This window comes from Ursus maritimus, unplaced genomic scaffold (genome assembly GCF_017311325.1).
Source record: "Ursus maritimus isolate PB19 unplaced genomic scaffold, ASM1731132v1 scaffold_8, whole genome shotgun sequence".
NCBI lineage: Eukaryota > Metazoa > Chordata > Mammalia > Carnivora > Ursidae > Ursus > Ursus maritimus.
Window position 1 is genome coordinate 51,297,323 of NW_024426996.1, and position 21,258 is coordinate 51,318,580.

The following is a 21,258-nucleotide window of genomic DNA, read 5'->3' on the forward strand; positions in this document are numbered from 1 at the left end:
ACATCACCCTCTAAATTATCTTGTTTACTTGTTTTCTATTTCTGTCCACTAAAATATAAGCTCCGGGAGAAAAAGAACCAACCGCCCCTTGTTTTCTGCTCATCCCCAGAAACCTTTCTACAGGTTTTTAATTATAGTTAGTTTATGAGAAATCTCAAGAGAGCCATATGTAAATATGTAGTTTTTATTTTTCCCCATTCAGTCAACTGGATTCTGAAATTCTCCCCTTCTCATTCCTTAGTGATGAGCAGACTTCATAGCTCTCTAGTCCTTTTGTGGTATTAATATTGCAGTCTAGTTTTAAAATTTTAATCTCTGTCTCCATCTAAAGCTCCTCTCCTTTCTCCATATCATAGACAGAGCTCCTAGCTCAATCTTGGCATATAAATGAGAGGCAGACATGGTCTACCTGAGATACATACTTCTTGCCACTCCCTCTTCCAGACCTGACGTAGGCACCAGGGGTAAGGGGTAGGAAGGCAGATGTCCTTTTCTGTAATTGTGTTGGTTAAGGTACGGAATGAGGAGACCTCAAACACAGGGGCTAAAATAAAACAGAAATTTCTTTCTTTCTTAACTGTAAGTCAAGTATAGTCAGGAGGTCTAGGACAGGTAGCAGTGTCTACCCCAGAAAGTCATTCAAGAGCTCAAACTTGCCAGTTGGCTCTGTTTTCCATGAGGGTGAGGTAATCGGTGGTTATGGCTAGTGTCTGGTTCAACTGCTTTTTAGAATGCCCTGAGGAAGGTGCTTGGCCCCAGCTGTTGGCAGCTCTCTTAAGAACATGTGGTATGTAACACTTTCTTGTCTTCAGTTTTGGATCCAAGTCATAGGGAAAATTCCAGTTAACACCCTCTTATGTAATCAGTAGGACCAACAGATTGTAAGGGAACTTGAAATTGTTGGTGGGCTACTGAATTACATAGCAGATGAGCAACTTAAAATTCCATCCTAAATTTGTATTAAATAATCATTAAAAAGATATATCATTCATAGTGGCAGAAGAAAAAGCAGAGAATAATGGCACAGATTTATGTCCATTGGTGAAGAAAGTCCACTTCATGGAGTATATCCTTTTTTTTTTTTTTTTTTTTAAGATTTACTTATTTATTTGAGAGAGAGCAAGTGAATGCACACAAAAGTGAGGGGAGGGACAGAAGGAAGGGAAGAGAATTCTTTTGTTTAACCCCCCACATTAAAAATATATAATCAGTCCTTCATCACAATCCCAGTGCAGTTCTTCCTGCCCACGGTCCTGTCCCTGTGCTTTAATAAAAACACATTTTGCACCAGAACATCTCAAGAATGCTTTCTTGACTGTTTGCTGCTGGCCCACATCACATCATTTTGGCGCCCAACGTGGGGCCTGAGTCTTCTCATCTGGACTCCAAGCCTTGGTGCAAACTTGGTGAGTAGTTCCTCTTCTTTTTCTTTACTTTCATTTGGGCAGCTTTTTAAGGGGTATGGTCTTATTGGAACACTTTCATGTTGATTGCTTAGGCTGCAACCCTCTAGCCTGTGGCTATTCCATGGGAAGGAACAAAAGCCTGCCTTTCACCTGGTAGCTAGTACTCTGGCCAGAATGGTAATAAGACCCAGAAACTTGATGCCCTCTCTTTATTCTTACTGTTACACAAAGTTGTCTTTCTTGGGCATGGACAGCCACCTAAGTCACAAGGATGGCTGCCAACCTTAAGACTCCCGTGTATGGTTTCCTCCTCACTGGTCTTATGTGATTCCCTCCACATCTCTGGCCTAGCCACTCTGCTACAAGACCTCTGCTAGGAACTGGCCAAAATCTGTACCAGACTGAATTAAAACCCAGCCAGGGACCATTTCCTTGGGAAGTCAGCTGGAAAAACTACGTATGTTGAAATGTTGCTTAGACGATTTCTATCTTTTTTCCCTCAATGTCCCGTACTAACTATTTACATCACAATGTTGGGTAATTTCTCCTTGTAAAGTTTTTCTAGTGATTTCCATGGGTTAAAATGGTGGGTTTTTCTTCAGTCCATTCACTGGCACCTACGTGTAGCCTAGGATACAATGGATAAGTGGGGGGGAAGGCCAGCATCTTTCCTACAAGACAAGGCAGTGTTCCAGTAGTTTTTACACTGGGAACCTCTGACATATCTTGTGCAGGACACCACCTGGGAGTCTTGGGGGATTTTCTTGGTAATGGTCCTTCCCTAACACTGCATGGCCCTAGTACTTCTTAGGAGATAGGGAAAAACGGTCCATCAATGGGACATTAAACTTCAATATGATCTATCCCTTAGATCTCTTCTGCACGAAAGAGGGCAAATGAAATGAGGTACCCTATGTCTAGGCCTGCATGACCCTAAATCAGGACCCTGAACTAAGGGCCTCTTGCAGAATGTGTTTGGCCACTAACCAGGATAATAAGTCCCCTCCCAATATATCGGATGATGATCATCTAAATAGGCCTCCCTCTTCCTAATAAACCCAGGTTGTTGGAGGAATCACAGGTGATCCCTAACAAAGGGGACACTGACTGTCTCACTGTTCTACCTCCTAATAGACCCAGGTTACTCTTGTATGTGGGGGCTTCTCCCTCATTCATTTCTTGGGTAAAATGCTGTGATAATTGGAGCCAACTGTCTCTGGCTAGTCTACCTCCGGACAGGGACTTTAAGGAATATTCTCAAGCAGCTGCCGAACTCCTTTTGTTTCAGGGAAGTCCCCTGTCTTCTCTGACCTGATGTGGACTGCCTATTTTCATTTGTTGGTGGAAAGAAAACATGTCTTTTCATCTGTCCAAGCTGATGAGCTTTAGGACCAGGAGTCCACTTTCTCTGCCCTCTGAGCTTTTATCTGCCTCCAGCGTTGCTGGCGGCACCTCACTCTTCTGCCTTCCCCTGCCCTCCTGTTTCTGCACCAGCTTGGGTGGGACTTGCATAACTGCTTCCTATACCATCCTGGGTGCCTCCAACACCATTAGCTCTTCTTCCTCCCCTTGCTATCAAGGAGCGAAGAGCACCCCCTTGGACTTATATCACCCACTTCAGATAACCCCACTCGTGCCCCAGCTAAAAATTGACAATGGGGAACAAATTGATTGGCTTTTAAGTGGATTGACTTTTAAGGTGGGACTTATTCGGTATTTAAATTAATTTAAGTTTGTTAAGTTTAATTAAGATAGATCTATCTTTAGAATTATCAGCATTAAATATAAAAATTTATTCTACCAAGGTTTACTAAAGTCAAGTAAGCTCCTATTATCTGTTACAATTTGTCAGCAAAAAGATGATTTAAAACGACGCTTAATTTTTGTCTCAGAGTTTTCATGGGTAATTGTTAAGATAGCTTTCAAAGTCATTGGTAACTGAAACTTTAAAGTTTTGCCTGGATGATGAATTGGATTGAATTTGTTGGACATTTAAGTCTTTTCCAAATAAGATAAAACACTAAAGAGCATTGATTACAGAATGTACGTTTGTATTTTTGGCTTCTTATTGCAGAAAAGCTGTGGATACTTGGATCTGTTGGTCAACATGCTTTGTGCTTTATTAAAAGATTGCACTATGGAAATACATGTTTTTAAAAAATTATGAAATCTACTCATGAATTTCAAATCTAAAGTCTTCTGGTGTAACAGACAGTTCACAATTGGTTACTACTTAATTTTCCCTGGAAACTTAGGTTTCTAAGAGTTGAAATTCTGCTAAACATAATTAAGACTGATGGAAATAAGGAAAGCAACTCTGTATGTAGGAAAATAGGAGATATATGAGAAAGATATAAGGAATAGGAATACATTTTATTCAGATGAAAGTAATTTTGTCCTAAAACGAGACTGGTTGTTTGCACAGAAAAGGCTTAGGACAAAATCTGAATGAAAAAGGAAGTTGTAGAAGGTTTATGAAGGGAAATATTTGGAAAGGAATTTTATGTGTGGTCAGGACTGAGGTTGAAATGAATAGGTCGAGCCCTGTGTCAGGCTCTGCGCTCAGCACAGAATCTGCTAGAGATTCTCTCTCCCCCTCTGCCCCTACCCCTGCTTGCAGGCGTGCTCTCCCTGTAAGTAAGTAAGTAAGTAAGTAAATAAGTAAATAAGTAAATAAATAAATAAATAAAAACTTTTTAAAAACGTACGCTGGTATAAGATTGACTCTCTGTTAAAAAGACAAAGTTTTCTTGGATTGTTGGTCTGCTCATGATAAGGACACCTGGGTGGCTCAGTCAGTTAAATGTCTACCTTCAGCTCAGGTCATGATAAGGACACCTGGGTGGCTCAGTCAGTTAAATGTCTACCTGCAGCTCAGGTCATGATCTCAAGGTCCTGGGATCAAGTCCCACATCAGGCTTTCTGCTTGTGGGGAGGCAGGGAGCCTGCTTCTCCTTCTCACTCTCCCTCTGTGCTCTCCCTCTCTCTTAAATAGATAAAATCTTAAAAAAAAAAAAAACCTAAAAAAAAGAAAATGTAAATAAAGTTTTTTTTTCTCTTTTGTCTGCCTGGAAAACCAAAACTTTTATGCTTTGTCTTTATCAGGTCTTTGATTACTTAAGATGGCTAAAACTTCTCAATATTAATAGAGCTAAGTTTTGCTAACAACTATATAACTCTATATATTTGCCTTTGGAATCTTTTATTGCCACCTGAGTTAAATAAATAAGTTTCAAGTTTTGTAAAGATCTGTAATCCTATTTAGGCATGTGCTTTATAACTTTCTGAGATTTTAAACAAACTTCCCCAAGATTTGAATTGTAAATGAAATCTTTTTGACTAATAAGGCCTTTTTATTTGGTATATTAAGTTATTTCAGAAGCACGGTTAAATAATGATAAACATTAGGTTATGTTGTTTGGGTAAATGCTATAGTTATTCTAGAGACTATATGAAATTCCTGAAGTTTTAATAGGTTTTGGTATAAGGCCATTATTGCTATTCTGATTATTGAAGTGTTATGTGTCACAAAAATAACTGGATTTCCTTATCAGCTATATTATAATGAACTATCCTACCAGATCTTTCACCACGTCCATTTTTGAGCTCTTGTCATTTATAGTTACTGTCCTTATTCTCTTTCAAAATGTGTTTCATCTTCAAGGAGATTCAGAAAAAGGACTTGACAAATTTAGGTTTTTGACATCTTTAAAATCATAAAACTAAGATGGGTAAGAATTTCCAAAACTAACTAAAAAAAGCTGCATTCAAACTGAACACGAATTAGTAACATGGGACTAAATAAATTGAGGAAGAGGATTATAGTTTTTGTGACTCTTGTTTCAAACATTATTGGTTCATTAATGTTTGCTCTTCTAGACTAAGGACACTTTCTCTAAGATATCCATGATATACAGAAATATGACAAAATATTCCTTTGTGAACACATTGAAGCATTTAACTCTTCTCTCTACCTGAACCCTGGGTTCTTTCTCAGTGAGTGTTTTTTCTTTCATGGCAATTACAATTATTTGCCTAAGTTCAATAAAAATCTGTTCTCTTTATAACAGGACAACATTGGAAACATTGGTTATTTACTAAGGCTTTGACTGGAATGTCATATTTGAGAGAAACATGCATAGATCAGATATAACCATACAGCCTTAAGGAAGTAAGACTGACTTTATGAAGCATGAAGACAATAGAGCCCCTTGGACACAGCCTACAGAGGTCTCAGCAGCCTTATCAAGTGAGAAGAGAGTGTCACTTCCTGGCAGGTACAGGAACTTCAGTATATTTGGGGGACCTCAAGAAGAGGAATTCACCCAAGTATACAGGTATTGCAGGCATGTCTGATGTTAAGGGGAACAAAGGCAAAAGAAATACAGATAAAATTACATTTCCTTACAACTTGCAGCCCATTGATAAATACCTGAGACAGGCAGAGTATGACATTCCTCAAGGAACTCATGGCTGCCTCAATGTTAATGCTTTGCTAGAGGCAAAATGCAACCTAAGCATGACAATAGCCAGATCTCCAGGATCCTAGTAAGTCTTCTTTAACATATGAAAATCCTTTTGGAAACTTCCTCTTTCTTTACTCCCCCAAACTTAAAAGCATCTAATCAATCCTTCCTCACAATCCCAATGCAGCTCTTCCTGCCCACAGGATCCTGTCCCTGTGCTGTAATAAAAACACCTTTTGCACCAAAAACATCTCAAGAATTCTTTCTTGACCATTTACTCCTGACCCACATCACATCAGTAGATAGATATTTACTGACATGAAAAGATATTTATGATGTGTTATAAATTAAGAAAAGCAGATAACAAAACAGCACACACAGTCTAATGCCATTTGAGTGTGTGTGTGTGTGTGTGTGTGTGTATACAGTGGTACAAACTTTCTGGACAACAGTTTGGGAGCAGGCATCAAGAGACTAAATCATGTTCATTTACATAAAGTCTGCATGGTTGCTACAAAAATGATGCTGGTGTATCTCTATATGATGAGATTATTGCTGATTTACATTTTTTTCTTTTTATTGATCTATATATTCTGGTTTCTTTTCAGTAAACATTTATTACTTAGATAATAAAAAATTAAAATAACTAAAAAATTATGCTTGAGAAGAACACATTCACATATATTTGTTTGACCTTGTTATAGAGAAGAATTTTCTAAACCTAAAAGCAATGTAGAAGTGGTCTGCTGGAGTTTGTATAGACTGTGAGAGCCAACTGTTAAATATTCAGGAATTTTGCAAGCAAGTCAGTTGGCAGCTAGAAATCAACTACTGTGGAAATATTTGCAGGGCAGATATTGGCAAGTGCTACAGATTGGGCTTTTTTGGGGGGTGGTGGTGACGGTAATTTGGTTTACCAGGACGCAACTGAATGATAGTGATAGCAAAGAAAAAGTCAACTTACTTGTTTATATAAAAATGTATGTATTTATCGATTCGAAAGATCATGAAGTGAAAAGGAAACAATGGGGGAAGATGTTTGCAAAAAGTTTGACAGAGAGTTAGTGTCAGTAACATAAAAGAGAAGGGATAATTAAATAGTAAAAAACATAACCCTGATAGAGAAATGGGCAAATGATGTGAATAGGTAATTCACTAAAAGATAAAAAATTGGCAATAAACATGAAACACCATCTGAGACATTTATAATAAAAGAAAATAAAAATGAAACAATAGCAAGATACCACTCTTCATGTATGAAATTGTCTCCAAAATGTTACTTTTGTGGAGAATGTAGAGTGAGTATTCTGACACCCTTGGGGGCAGGAAAATCGGCTCAAACTTAATGGAGAGCACTTTGGCAGTTATGTATCAAGCACATAACGTTGTCCATAACCTTTAACCTATTCATTCCTTTCAAAAGTTTATCCTAAGACAACAGTAAAAAGCTCCAAACAAAATTGTGTACAAAGGTGCTTGCTGACATTTTATGAAACTGAAAGAGGGAACTTCCCATCAGGTAAATAGCTGGAGACAAAGCTGGCCTTGGCCTACAATTTACTCAGGTGGCAGTTTCAAAACTTTGGCTGGAAAACTTTAAGTAATTAAGGCAGAATTAATTTTAAGGCAAATGTCCAAGTGATACCATTTTTCAATCCCAGCAAGCCTGATGAGGCACAATTTGAGCACTAGGGTCAGGAAGAATGGTGGTGTAAGAAAAGTAGGGAGGGCAGGAAGGAAACAGAGGCACCCCCCCAAAGTAAGGCACTGTGGTCATAGCATCGTCCTCTTCCTTACTGATTAAGAAACCATACTCTCTACCCCTTTCTGATTAAAGCACTCAACAAACAAGGACTAGATGGAAACTTTTTCAGCCTGGTAAAAAGCATCAATGAAACATTCACAGCTAACATCATCCTTAATGGTGAAATACTCAAAGCTTTCCCCTTAACATCAGGAATGAGATGAGGATATCTGGTCTCACCACTTCTATTCAACACTGTCCTGGAAATGCTAGCCATGACAATTAGGCAAGACAATGTTATAAAAGGCATCCATATTGGAAAGAAAGATGATATTTTGCAGATGACATGATCTTGTTTGTAGAAAATATTTAGGAATCTACTAAAAAACTAATGAGAACTAATAAACAAGTTCAGGAAGGTTGCAGAGGAGATATACAAGAGGCCAGTCTGCACATGAAAAGATGCTGCATATCCTTAGGCATCAGGGATATGCAAAATAAAACCATAATGATATACCACCTCATTCCCACTAAGAAGGCTATAATAAAAGTCAGGTAATAACAAGTGTTAGCAAGGATGTGGGGAAATTAGAAGACTTACACACTGCTGCTAGGAACGTAAAATGGTGCAGCTGCTTTGGATACAGCCTAAAACTTTCCAAAAGGATAAACATAGTTACTATATGATGCAGCAATTCCCCGCCTAGGTATATACCCAAGAGAAAATATGTCTATAGAAAAACCTGTACACAAATGTTCACAGCATTATTCATAAAAGCCATTAAGTGCAAGCAACCCAATTGTCCATCAACTGACAAATAGGTAATAAAATGTGGGCTATCCATACAAATTATTTAGCAATAAAAAAATGAAACACTGATACCAGCCTAACATGGATAAATCTTGAAAACATCAAGCTAAGTGAAAGAAACCAATTACAAAGAAACATATATAGATTCCATTTACATGAAATGTCCAGAACAGGGAAATCTACAGGGTACAATGTATCATGGTTTTCTAAGGCTGGGGCCTATGCAGGAGTGGAGAGTGACAGAGAAGGGGTATGGTGTATCTCTTTAGGGTGTTGAAGTGTTCTAAATTGATTGTGGTGATGGTTGCACAATTCTATGAATTACTTAAAGCCATTGAATTATATACTTTAAATGGGTGAACTTTTTGTATGGTATGTGAATTATATCTCAATAAAGCTTTTGTTAAAAAAAGAAGAAAACAACTACAGGTCATATCTTATTGGCAAGATATTTACAATGCCCTAGATCCAAAAAGAAACGCCTGGGTATGGGTGGGCAGAAACTGCTGTTGACAGTAGGTGAGGAGTGCCCAGAGTCTAAGATATGGAAGCTCTACTTGGAGTTCATTCTCTGGGCTCCTATCGACTAAACTTAGGCTTGTCCTCATTTGCATGGCTGTGATGACTCCATCTAGACCTGGGCTCTCCCATGTGGTAGCCACCAGCCCAATGTGTCCATTGAGCACCTGAACTGTAGGTAGCCCAAATGAGATGTGCTGTAGGTATAAGACACACACTGGATTTTGAAGACTTAAAATAAAGCACATATAAAATATCTCATTAGTAATGTTTTAGGTTGATTGCATGTTGAAGTAATATTTTGGACCCATTAGGTCAAATAAAATATTTAAATTTTACAAAGAAACCATATTTTCTGAGAATTAAAGTTTTTTTTAAGGACATGTGGATCCATGCATGATTACAAGTAGACATGATTATAAGTGTGTGTTCATCCAATGACGATAGGGAGGAAAGAAAGGCAGGTGGGCAACTCAGAGTGGTGGGGAGGAGTTTGAAGGGAAGCACAGGACTCTAGAATACTCAAGTGCCTCCTTCCTAGACTTGGTTCACAAAGTCAAATACCTTTGGGAGCCAGAAGCTGAATTCTTAGTCAAAGACTACCCTCATCTCCTGTTAGGGGTCTGAGGGAAGAAATGGTTAACATGGAGGAGAAGGAGGTTCATTCTTTCAGTTTCAGAAATATATTTATAGACACATTTCCCCTATTATATTGTGAGGGGTTAGGGGGAAACACAGAGAGAGTAACAGAGAGAGGGAAGTTGGCCTTGCTCATTGTGGAAGCTAAAGCAGATTACAGCAAAAAATTGTATCCAGTCTATGACAGCACATCATGGAGTCCTAGGCTGGGGACAAGTTCTGCTGCAGACAGTGGGCATTTCTTAGCTTTGTTTGCACATCTGTTGTTATTGTTTCCTTTGTTATTTTAAAAGAGTGGAGCTGTCAGAATGGATTCCTGGGGTGTGCAGATAACTAACCCAAAGGAGATGTTTTAGACTTTATCGGACAAAAGAGATTGTTAGATAGAACGTTTCTCACGTAGAGTTTTGAAAAATCACTTTTTGGAGAAAGTTTGAAAACATCAATGGAAAAAATTTGAGCACCAGATTTTCTTTGAAAACCAATTTGTCAAAGACAAAGACACGATTAGCATCCATTCTATATCAGCACATGAATGATCTTCCCTCTTTATGAGTTTTAGCAGAACTTTGATCTTGAACCCTTCCTCTTTCCTCTCTCAGTCACTTTTAATGGACTGATCACGAGGCAAGATGAAAAGCAAAGCATGTGAGATACACCCAGACTTGTACTACCTTGATCAGCACAGCTGCAACCATATGAATTTTTAATTCAGTCAGTAATCATCTGTGGTTTATTAATACCACCTCCTTCACTTCATTAGTAGGCAAGAGTGAGCTGACTATAGTGAAATAGAGAGCCACAAAAATTCTATTTAAATACAGGTCCATCAGTCAATCTACCAGACCCTATTCTACATAGAAGAAATAGGTTTCCAGAATTTTCTTCTGAATAGAAGAAAATAGGTTTATACTTACTATGTAATTTCAGTGGGATTCAGCAGATGGCATAAAAGAGCTTTTCTCTCCACCCCCCGACATTTAAATGTAGTTACTAGTGAAATAAATGTTTGAGGAAGTACTTAAATTTCCTACAGACTGCCAACGCGACAGACGGGCAGGTTGTGTTGGTAAGTGGCATTTTTTTTTTATTCTATAAAAGAAAATAATGGTTTAACTAGTTATTGCACACAAAAATCTCAAAAGTCTCTATGATTAAGAGATACTGTGGGTTTGGGGTGTTTTTCTAAATATATTATTTCTGACATGGGCTTACTGTGGTTTGAACTAGCATTTGTTTATCAGCTTCTCATCCTAACTCAGAGGAAGGGTTTTCTTTGTTTGGTTTGGTTTTTTGGTGTGTATTTGTTTGTTTTTCTTTGGGTGTATTTGTTTTTCTTTGGATGCCACCTCATCTCATGCATGGCTTGCTTTCAGGAGCTGAATTTGAGTCGGGAGATGAATTTTTGGATTGCAAACATCTCATAGTTTTCTTACAGAGCTGCTAGCTGTGGGTCTCAGGTGGCACTGGTCCTCAACCCATCGCTCCCATTTCTCCCTTTGCAGCAAGAATGCTGAAGAAGATGGGGGTGTAGGAAGATGGGGGTGCAGGTAAATTACTCCTGGAGGCAGTGCTGTCGAACAACCCCTCTGTTTTCATGGGCAGGTTGATTTTAATTTTTTCTCTGGGCTGTTCCCACTAGATATTCTTTTCCGTTTCCTCAATATTCTGGGTGCTACTAGTCAGGTGCAACTGTAGATTTTGAAAGTGTTTCCCAGGCTACACCCAATTTGATCAAAAGAATTGAAAGTAAGTACATCTTTACAATAAAAAGCGAAAGTTTACAAAACCACATAGGAAATAAAGCCAAAATGCTCTTGAACTGGTTCTGATCCTTTCAACCTAATAGCTAGTTGGCCTCGTGTAGAGAAGACTTGCAATTACTATTCGTGGTACTGAACTTAATAGACCAGGTTTACTGTCTGGATTTTATCCATGAAGTCAAGGCAAAGTCCTGATTTGATTATGCCAAACTCTCTAAAGACAACTCAAATGTACTGATGTATTGTATCACAGAAAGTGAGGCCAAATCTATCATAATCATTAATATTGACATAAACACACCTAGAGATACTTTCATACTTTTAAATTAAAGCTTGCTTTTACTAATCAAGTTAGCAAATAATCATTTTATTTGGTAGTAAAATAGTTTGGAGATTCAGTGCTGGCCATCAGGACTTTGATTAAAAAAATTTTTTTTTGCTGATTTAGCAAGTTTGGTATATGAAATTTCAAGATCCTCTAAGTACCTAAAAGTCAGTTCCTCATGTGTACGATACTTTGACTTTTTTTTTTTTTAAGATTTTATTTATTTATTCGACAGAGATAGAGACAGCCAGCAAGAGAGGGAACACAAGCAGGGGGAGCAGGAGAGGAAGAAGCAGGCTCATAGCGGAGGAGCCTGATGTGGGGCTCGATCCCATAACGCCGAGATCACGCCCTGAGCCGAAGGCAGATGCTTAACCGCTGTGCCACCCAGGCGCCCCGATACTTTGACTTCTTAATCACAGAAATAAAAGTGGTTTCATAAACCGAGTACTTTAAATTGATGATTATAAAGGGGAGGACAAAACAGAGGCTGGGAAAATAGAGGATATTTAAGTCAATTCGTTTAACTAGATAGAAAACTGAAGCCATGTTTTCATTAAGTGCTTGAGACAGGCAGTTTCTAAGAACACAAGGACCACTTTTTCATCTCGTTTGTGGTGGGTTCACTGTGTGCTAAGCACTCACATCCACGCATGGGGCCCTGTCTCGGCTTCTTGTCTCTCTTGTCACTCTCTTGAACCACACCTGATTACGCTGATCACTGCTACCTTCGATCCTAGAGTTGGCCAGAAGTTAGAAAGATGCCCAGATTTGGATTCAGGCTAAGGAATAAGTCAAGAAATCCCACTTGAACCTTAAACCCACGCCACTTTTACTTCGACCTAGCTTTTACTAGCTGGTTCTGTTTTGATAGATTAGGCCTTGGCCCAGACAGTAATTGAGTATAATTTTGATTCTCACTTAAGTATTTTTACTTGTATGAGTAGCTCTTTCAGGAAGCTGGAGAGAAAAAATTGGGAAATTTCTGGGTCTTTCAGCCAAATATAATCAATGTCATAAAAATGCCACCTTTACTTTTTTTTTTTTTAATTTAGACATTCTCTAAGTGTAGTTGACATACAATGTTATATTAATTTCAGGTGTACAACCTAGTGATTCAGCAATTCTATACAATAAGCTGTACTCACTATAAGTACAATTACCATCTCTCACCATAAAATGTTATTGCAATATTATTGACTATAGTTCTAATGCCATACTTTTCATCCCAGTGACTTATTTATTTTATAACTGGAAGTTGGTATCTCTTATACCTCTTCAGCTATTTTGCCCATCCTCCCAACCCTGTTCCCTTTGGCAACCACCAGCTTGTTCTCTGTATTTATGATTCTGTTTTTTTCTTTGTTTTGTTTTTTAGATTTACATATAAGTGAAAACATATGGTATTTGTTTTTTTCTGTTTGATTTATTTTACTTAGCATAATATCCTTTAGGTCCATCCATGTTGTTGTAAATGGCAAGATCTCATTCTTTTTAATGGCTGAGTACTTTTCCACTGTGTGTGTGTGTGTGTGTGTGTGTGTGTGTGTGTGTGTCTTCTTTATCCATTCATCTATCAGCAGACACTTGAGTTGCTTCCATATCTTGGCTCTTGTAAATAATGCTGCAATAAACATAGGGCTGCATTTATCTTTTCAGAATAGTGTTTTCATTTTCTTTGGGTAAATGCCCAGTAGGGGATTACTGGATCATATGGTATTTCTTCTTTTTTAAAAGATTTTATTTATTTATCTGGGGGGGGGGGAGAGTAAGCATGAGCAGGGGAAGGGGCAGAGGAACAAGCAGACTCCCCACTGAGCATGGAGCCCATTGTGGGGCTTGATCCCAAGACCCTGAGATTGTGACCTGAGCCAAAGGCAGACACTTAACCAAATGAACCACCCGGGTGCCCCTGGATCATATGGTATTTCTATCTTTAATCCTTTGGGGGGAACCTCCACACTGTTTTCCACAGTACCTGCACCAGTGTACATTTCCACCAACAGTGCACAAAGGTTCTCTTTCTCCACATCCTCGCCAACACTTCTTATTTCTTGTCTTTTATGTTAGCCAGATGTTAGCCATTCTGACTAATGTCAGACACTTGTGCAAAATGATATCTCATTCTGATACATGTGCAAAGTTATATCTCATTGTGGTTTTGATTTGCATTTCATTGATGATTAGTGATGTTAAGCATCTTTTCATGCATCTTTTGGATGCTACCTTTCCTTTGAACATGCATTTTCATGGCTGGGTTCCTTTCCTTGCACAGAGTTTACATGAATGGTGATGAAAGGACCCTCTCATATATTCGAAGAAATCAGGATAACCAAGGCATCATTGGATACCTCTCCAAAGGGTAAGTCTAAACAGTGCTCCAAATACTAGATAGGTTTGCATGTGTACCTTGAGGAATTTTTACAACTTAGGGTTGTTTCTGGGACTTTAATTATTTAGGTCCTTTTGTGCCCACTGAGAGATGTGAGGGGTATGTGAAAAGGAAATTGACTCTTTGCTAATATTGATGGCTTGCCTGTCTGATGCAGCTCCAAGAGATTGGATAAGTTCCCTGAAAGATCCTTGTAGCTATGTAGTCCCAGCTGAAAGGGTCTGGGTGGGGCAGAATAGGGGGATGTGGATCACACTCTAGGGTTCATCCCAACACAACACCCTCTGGTCTCCTGTGTCATTAGAATCTTGATAACAAAATAGTTTCTGGACTATAGTGGGTTGATAGCTAGTGCAATAAGCATAACCTAGAATAATGCCTAGCACTTCATAGGGAATAAATACATATTTGATGAATGGATGAACAAAATTTTTCTAAAGAGGAGGAAACTACTCCTATCCTTGACACCCTTTAGTGCTCACCATTCCCTCCTGACTCTCAAACCAGAATCCCAACTCCTTGCAATGATCTGCATCTTGTACAATCTTAGTTCTACTTCCTTTCTCCTCACTCACTCCATACTAACACTGACCATCTTACTATGCCTCAGGTCAGCCACCTCAGGACCTTTGCACTTGCCTTTTTCTTTCTCAGAAATGCTTTCCCCCCAGATCTTCCCATAGATTACTCATTCACTCCATTCTGGTTTACACCATAGTGGCATCTTCTCAGAAAGGTCCTCTCTGACCAATCAATCTAAAAAATCCACCAACCACTGTTACATACCTACCATTATTCTTGATTCATTTACTCTGCTTAATTTTTCTTTTCTTTTTTTTTTCTTTTTTTTTTTTTTTTTTTTGAGAGAGCATGTGCATGTTGTGGTGAGGGGAGGGCAGATGGAGAGGAGACGGAGAGACTCTTAAGCAGGTTCCATGCTCAGTGCAGAGCCCAATGTGGGGCTCAATCCCACAACCTAAGCTAAAACCAAGAGTTGGATGCTCAACTGATGGGAGTGGCCAGGTGCCCCTTTGCTTAAATTTTCTCTATAATATTTAATACTAAACGAAATTTCATTTAGTTATTTATTTTCCATCTCTCCACTGGATAATAAGCTCCTTGAGAATTAGGGCTTTATCTTGTTCACTGCTTTATCTCTAGTTCCTAAAACATGGCCAGTAGATTAACAATAAATAGTGGTTGAATAAATAAATGGATGAATAAATGGATTTTCTGAGAGACCTTTTGCCATGGTCTAATTACCTTTTGAATAAGACCAAAGTTAGGCATGAAACCATGTGCAGGTAATAGAAAGTAATGCAAGTAGAGTCTGAATTCAACCCCATGGGAAAGGAACTCTTAAGAAAGCCATGAGGTGGTACATGTCAAAGGTAGAAAATGCACCAGCTGTGAATCATAGCTCGAGTTCTATATGACCTTGGGAGGGTTGGGGTCAGTGGACTTCCCATAAATATGTAAAACCATCTGTATTAGTTTCCTGTGGCTGCTGTAACAAGTTACCATAAACTTGGTGGCTAAAAACAAGAGAAATTTATTTTCTTGTGGTTCTGGAGACCAGAAGTCTAAAATCACAGTGTTGATTCTCCCTAAAACCTCTTCCAGTTTCCAGTAGCTATTAGTATTCCTTGGTTTGTGGCTGTATCCCCTCCAATCTCTGCCTCCTTCTTCAGATGGCCTTCTCTTTGTCTCTGTTGTCTCCATCAAATACCCTCTGCCTTTTTCTTTTTCTTAAAATTTTTTTATTATGTTATGTTAGTCACCATACTGTACATCATTAGTTTTTGATGTAGTGTTCCATTATTCATTGTTTGCACATAACACCCAGTGCTCCATGCAATATGTGCCCTTCTTAATACCCATCACCGGCTAACCCATCCCCCTCCCCCCCTCCCCTCTAAAACCATCAGTTTCTTTCCCGGAGTCCATAGTCTCTCAAGGTTCATATCCTCCTCTGATTTCTCCCCCTTCAGTTTTCCCTTCCTTCTCCTAATATCCTCCATGCTATTCCTTATGTTCCACAAATAAGTGAAACCATATGATAATTGTCTTTCTCTGCTTGACTCATTTCATTTAGCATAATCTCCTCCAGTTCTATCCATGTCAATGCAAATGGTGGGTATTCATCCTTTCTGATGGCTGAGTAATATTCCATTGTATATATGAACTACATCTTCTTTATCCATTTGTCTGGTGAAGGTCATCTCAGCTCCTTCCACAGTTTGGCTATTGTGGACATTGCTGCTATGAACATCAGGGTGCATATGGCCCTTCATTTCACTACATCTGTATCTTTGGGGTAAATACCCAGTAGTGCAATTGCTGGGTCATAGGGTAGCTCTATTTTTAACTTTTTGAGGAACATCCACACTGTTTTCCCAAGTGGCTGTACCAACTTGCGTTCCCACCAACAGTGTAAGAGGGTGCCCCTTTCTCCACATCCTCTCCAACATTTGTTGTTTCTTGCCTTGTCAATTTTTGCCATTCTAACTGGCATAAGGTGGTATCTCAACGAATTTTCCTGATGGCTAATGATGTTGAACATTTTTTCATGTGGCTGTTAGCCATTCGTATGTCTTCTTTGGAAAAGTGTCTGTTCACATCTTCTGCCCATTTTTTTACTTGATTATTTGTTTTTTGGCTGTTGAGTTGAGAAGTTCTTCATAGGTCGTGGATACCAGCCCTTTATCTGTAGTGTCATTCCCAAATATCTTCTCCCATTCCGTGGGTTGTCTGTTTTGTTGACTGTTTCCTTTGCTGTGCAGAAGCTTTTTATCTTCATGAAGTCCCAAAAGTTCATTTTTGCTTTTGTTTCCCTCGCCTTTGGAGACGTGTCTTGAAAGCGGTTGCTGTGGCCAATGTAAAAGAGGTTACAGCCTATGTTCTCCTCTATGATTTTGATGGATTCCTGTCTCACATCGAGGTCTTTCATCCATTTAGAGTTTATCTTTGTGAATGGTGTAAGAGCCTTTTTCTTATAAGAACACTTGTCACTGGATTTAAAGACCACCTGGATAATCCAGGATGATCCCCTCATCTAAAGACCCTTAACCTAATCATCTCTACAAAGACCCTTTTTCCAAATTAGGTAATATTCACAGTTTCTGGTGATTAGGACAGGGTTAGAAGGTGGGTATATCTTTTGGGTGGAGACACCATTCAACCCATTACACCTTCCATATTAAAAGTGATTTGGTTAGAGGTAGTATAATTGTTTATCGATACGTATATTTCCCTGGTTTCAGTTATGTAACTCCAAAGAACGCAGCTCCATTTTATGAGTTTCTCGGAAAAAATGTTTAATGTCAGCCATGCCTGGTTTAATACAGTCATTTAAAGTGTTTTATTTTGTTTTGTTTTTTAAGGATCTGTACCTGTATCGAGATGCTATGAAGAATAGCAACTACGCCTAGGAATGTCTAGTGTTACAAAATGATGAAAACTAATTCTAGCATCTTCCATTTTGCCATAATCTTCATGTTAATATTTGAGATCAGAATCCAGTTGTCCAATGAAAGTGAATTTCTAGTTAACAGATCAAAAGCAGGTCTCTTTCATGTTCCCAAAGACCTATCCTTGAAAACAACAATCTTAGATATATCACAAAACTATATATCTGAGCTTCAGACTTCTGACATCCTATCACTATCAAAGCTGAGGATTTTGATAGTTTCTCATAATAGGATTCAATTTCTTGATACCAGTGTTTTCAAATTCAACCAGGAATTGGAATACTTGGATTTGTCCCACAATGAGTTGGGGAAGATTTCTTGCCATCCCACTGTGAACCTCAAGCACTTAGACCTCTCGTTTAATGCATTTGATGATCTGCCCATATGCAAGGAGTTTGGCAACATGTCTCAACTAGAATTTCTGGGATTAAGTGCCACACATTTACAAAAATCTAGTGTGCTACCAATTGCTCCTTTGCATATAAGGAGGGTTTTACTGGTCTTAGGAGACACTTATGGGGAAAAAGAAGACCCCAAGAGCCTTCAAAACCTCAACACAGAAAGTCTACACATTGTTTTCCCCAGAACAAAGGAATTCAGTTTTACTTTGGATGTATCAGTCAGCACTGCAGTAAGTCTGGAACTATCTAATATCAAATGTATCCTAGATGATAATGGATGTTCTTATTTCCAAAATGTTCTGTCAAAACTTCAAAAGAATTCAAGGTTATCAAATCTTACTTTAAACAACATTGAAACAACGTGGAGTTTCTTCATTACAATCCTCCAACTGGTTTGGCATACAAGCATAGAGTATTTCTCAATTTCAAATGTAAAACTACAAGGTTACCTTACCTTAAGATATTTTGATTATTATGACACGTCACTGAAGGCCTTATCTATACACCACGTTGTCAGTGATGTGTTCAGTTTGTCACAAAGTTATATCTATGAAGTCATTTCAAACATGAATATCCAAAATGTCACAGTGTCTGGTACACACATGGTCCACATGGTTTGCCCATCCCAAATTAGTCCATTTCTGTATTTGGATTTTTCTAATAATCTCTTAACAGACCTGGTTTTTAAAAATTGTGGAACCTTGGCTAAACTGGAGACACTTAATTTACGAATGAATCAATTAAAAAATCTTGCAAGTATAGTTAATATGACCAAGGAGATGAAGTCTCTACAACAACTGGATATTAGCCAGAATTCTCTAAAGTATGATGAAAATGAAGGAAATTGTGCTTGGACTAGAAGTTTATTAAGTTTAAATATGTCTTCAAATATACTTACTGACTCTGTTTTCAGATGTTTACCTCCCAAGGTCAAGGTACTTGATCTTCACAATAACAGAATAAGGAACATTCCTAAACCAATCATGGAACTAGAAGCTTTGCAAGAACTCAATGTTGCTTCCAATTCTTTAGCCCACCTTCCTGACTGTGGTACTTTTAGCAGCCTTTCTGTACTGATCATTGACTCTAACTCAATTTCCAACCCATCAGGTGATTTCTTCCAGGGCTGCCAGAAGATTAAGTCCATAAGAGCAGGGAACAATCCATTCCAATGTACATGTGAGCTCAGAGAATTTGTCCAAAGTCTAGGCCAAGTATCAAGTGAAGTGGTAGAGGGTTGGCCTGATTCTTATAAATGTGACTATCCAGAAAACTATAAGGGAACCCCATTGAAGGACTTCCACGTGTCTCAGTTATCCTGCAACACGACTCTGCTGCTTGTTACCGTTGGGGTCACTGTGCTGGGGTTGACAGTTATTGTGACTGCCCTCTGTATCTACTTTGATCTGCCCTGGTATCTCAGGATGATGTATCAGTGGACCCAGACCCGGCGCAGGGCAAGGAACACACCCTTAGAAGAACTCCAAAGAACCCTCCAGTTCCATGCTTTTATTTCATATAGTGGGCATGATTCTGCCTGGGTGAAGAGTGAATTACTACCAAACCTAGAAAAAGAAGATATAAGGATTTGTCTCCATGAGAGAAACTTTGTTCCTGGCAAGAGCATTGTGGAAAATATCATAAACTGCATTGAGAAAAGTTACAAGTCGATCTTTGTTTTGTCTCCCAACTTCGTCCAGAGTGAGTGGTGCCATTATGAACTCTACTTTGCCCACCACAATCTCTTTCATGAAGCTTTTGATAACTTAATCTTAATCTTGCTGGAACCTATTCCACAGTATTCCATTCCTAGCAGCTATCACAAGCTCAAAAATCTCATGGCACAAAGGACTTACTTGGAATGGCCCAAGGAGAAGAGCAAACATGGACTTTTTTGGGCTAACCTAAGAGCTTCTATTAATATTAAACTGATGGAGCAAGCAAAAAAAATAGATCACACATAGATCTAAAACTATTCCTTTGCTGCTTTTGGAAAAATGTTGCTGCTTTTGGAAGTTCCAGCAGTGACTTATTTTGCATCAATACAAATCTAAATGCAATTTTGAATATATGATGTAGATAAAAATGTGTAATTTCAGGCTCTCCAGTTCACCATTTATAAATGGTAACAAAAATTAATGCAATGACATAATTTTGATTTAAGTAGTTAATTTCGAACACATGAGGAATTAATCTTTTTTTTTTCTAGGACTGAATTCATTGAATTTATCATGTAATCAAGACAACTACCTGTTTAAATAACTTTAGTTTCTATAGCAGATATCTATATATTGGTGTCCTTCTTGTTTCTACTCAGCGTTTGTCCCTGCATATTGAAGGTCACTTATTGCTAATGCTACAGACTCTTTACCAGGGGGGTTTTCTCTTGACCATGAGAACCTACTTGGCTCACACAATGGGCAATTTAGAAGTGCTGGGGATTTTTTTTTTTTTTAAGATTTATTTATTTGAGAGAGAAAGCACAAGCAGGAGGGGCAGAGGGAGAGGGAGAGAGAAATTAAAGCAGACTCTATGCTGAGCATGGAGCCCAACATGGGGCTCGATCTCACAACCCTGGGATCACGACCCTGAGATCACGACCTGAGCTGAAACCAACAGTTAGACTCTTAACCATCTGCACCATCAGACGCCCCAAGAAGTGCCAGAGATTTTTCTTGGAAGGAGCTTTCAATGAATATCAGGAAGAGAACTGGTGGATAAATGACCCAAATTTCTCACTCATTTTGGAGATAAATCTGGGCTGTGCTTTACATTATCCCTGAATTTCGAGTAGAATGGAATTTTAATTCTCCATGGTGGAAACAGCTTGATAAATGTATTTTTTTATTGGCTTCCTTTCTATCCCTATCTCCTATCCTCATTCCTCTAAGGGTGTTTCCTGGGATCACCTTTGAAATAAACTACCTGTAGTTGAATAGTTGTCTCAGGGTCTGCACCTGGGGGTACCCAAACCAAGAGTTCTTGAATTACATCTCAGGCCAAATGGAAATTCTGAGTCTGGTTTTCTGTGGCTGGAGATCTTGCTGAGATTCTAGTTGCATGACCTGGCATGCACAAGAGACTTTGCTCTTTTGATCAGAAGGAGGAATATAGTCCATGTGTACTGTTTCTATACATAGCATTCTTGCCTTTGGGAACTATTAAACATGAGCAGGGCATGAGCAGATTGGAACAGTACAAGGAATGGGCTATATTAGGTATTTTTTCCTAACATCATTTTATCAGATTTTGTACTCATCAATCCTTCTCCCTGTCTATCCTTTCAGTCTAGCTGCCAGCTCTGGGAAGGTGTAATCAGATA

General features: G+C 38.6%; 1 protein-coding gene across 2 annotated transcripts in view; it reads left to right on the forward strand.

Annotated features, from left to right (window-relative positions):
* Positions 1–10,601: 10,601 nt before the first annotated feature.
* Positions 10,602–21,258, forward strand: part of LOC103672666 (toll-like receptor 10) — a 34,099-nt gene continuing 23,442 nt past the window's right edge. The window contains exons 1-3 of one of the 2 annotated variants that reach the window (XM_008701394.2): positions 10,606–10,654; positions 13,949–14,035; positions 17,449–20,872. In XM_008701394.2, coding sequence (XP_008699616.1) covers positions 17,516–19,900 — 2,385 coding nt within the window. In that variant the 5' untranslated portion in view covers positions 10,606–10,654; positions 13,949–14,035; positions 17,449–17,515 and the 3' untranslated portion in view covers positions 19,901–20,872. Of the gene's footprint in view, positions 10,655–13,948; positions 14,036–17,448; positions 20,873–21,258 lie in introns of those variants that run through there. The other variant, XM_040624977.1, reaches the window with a different exon arrangement.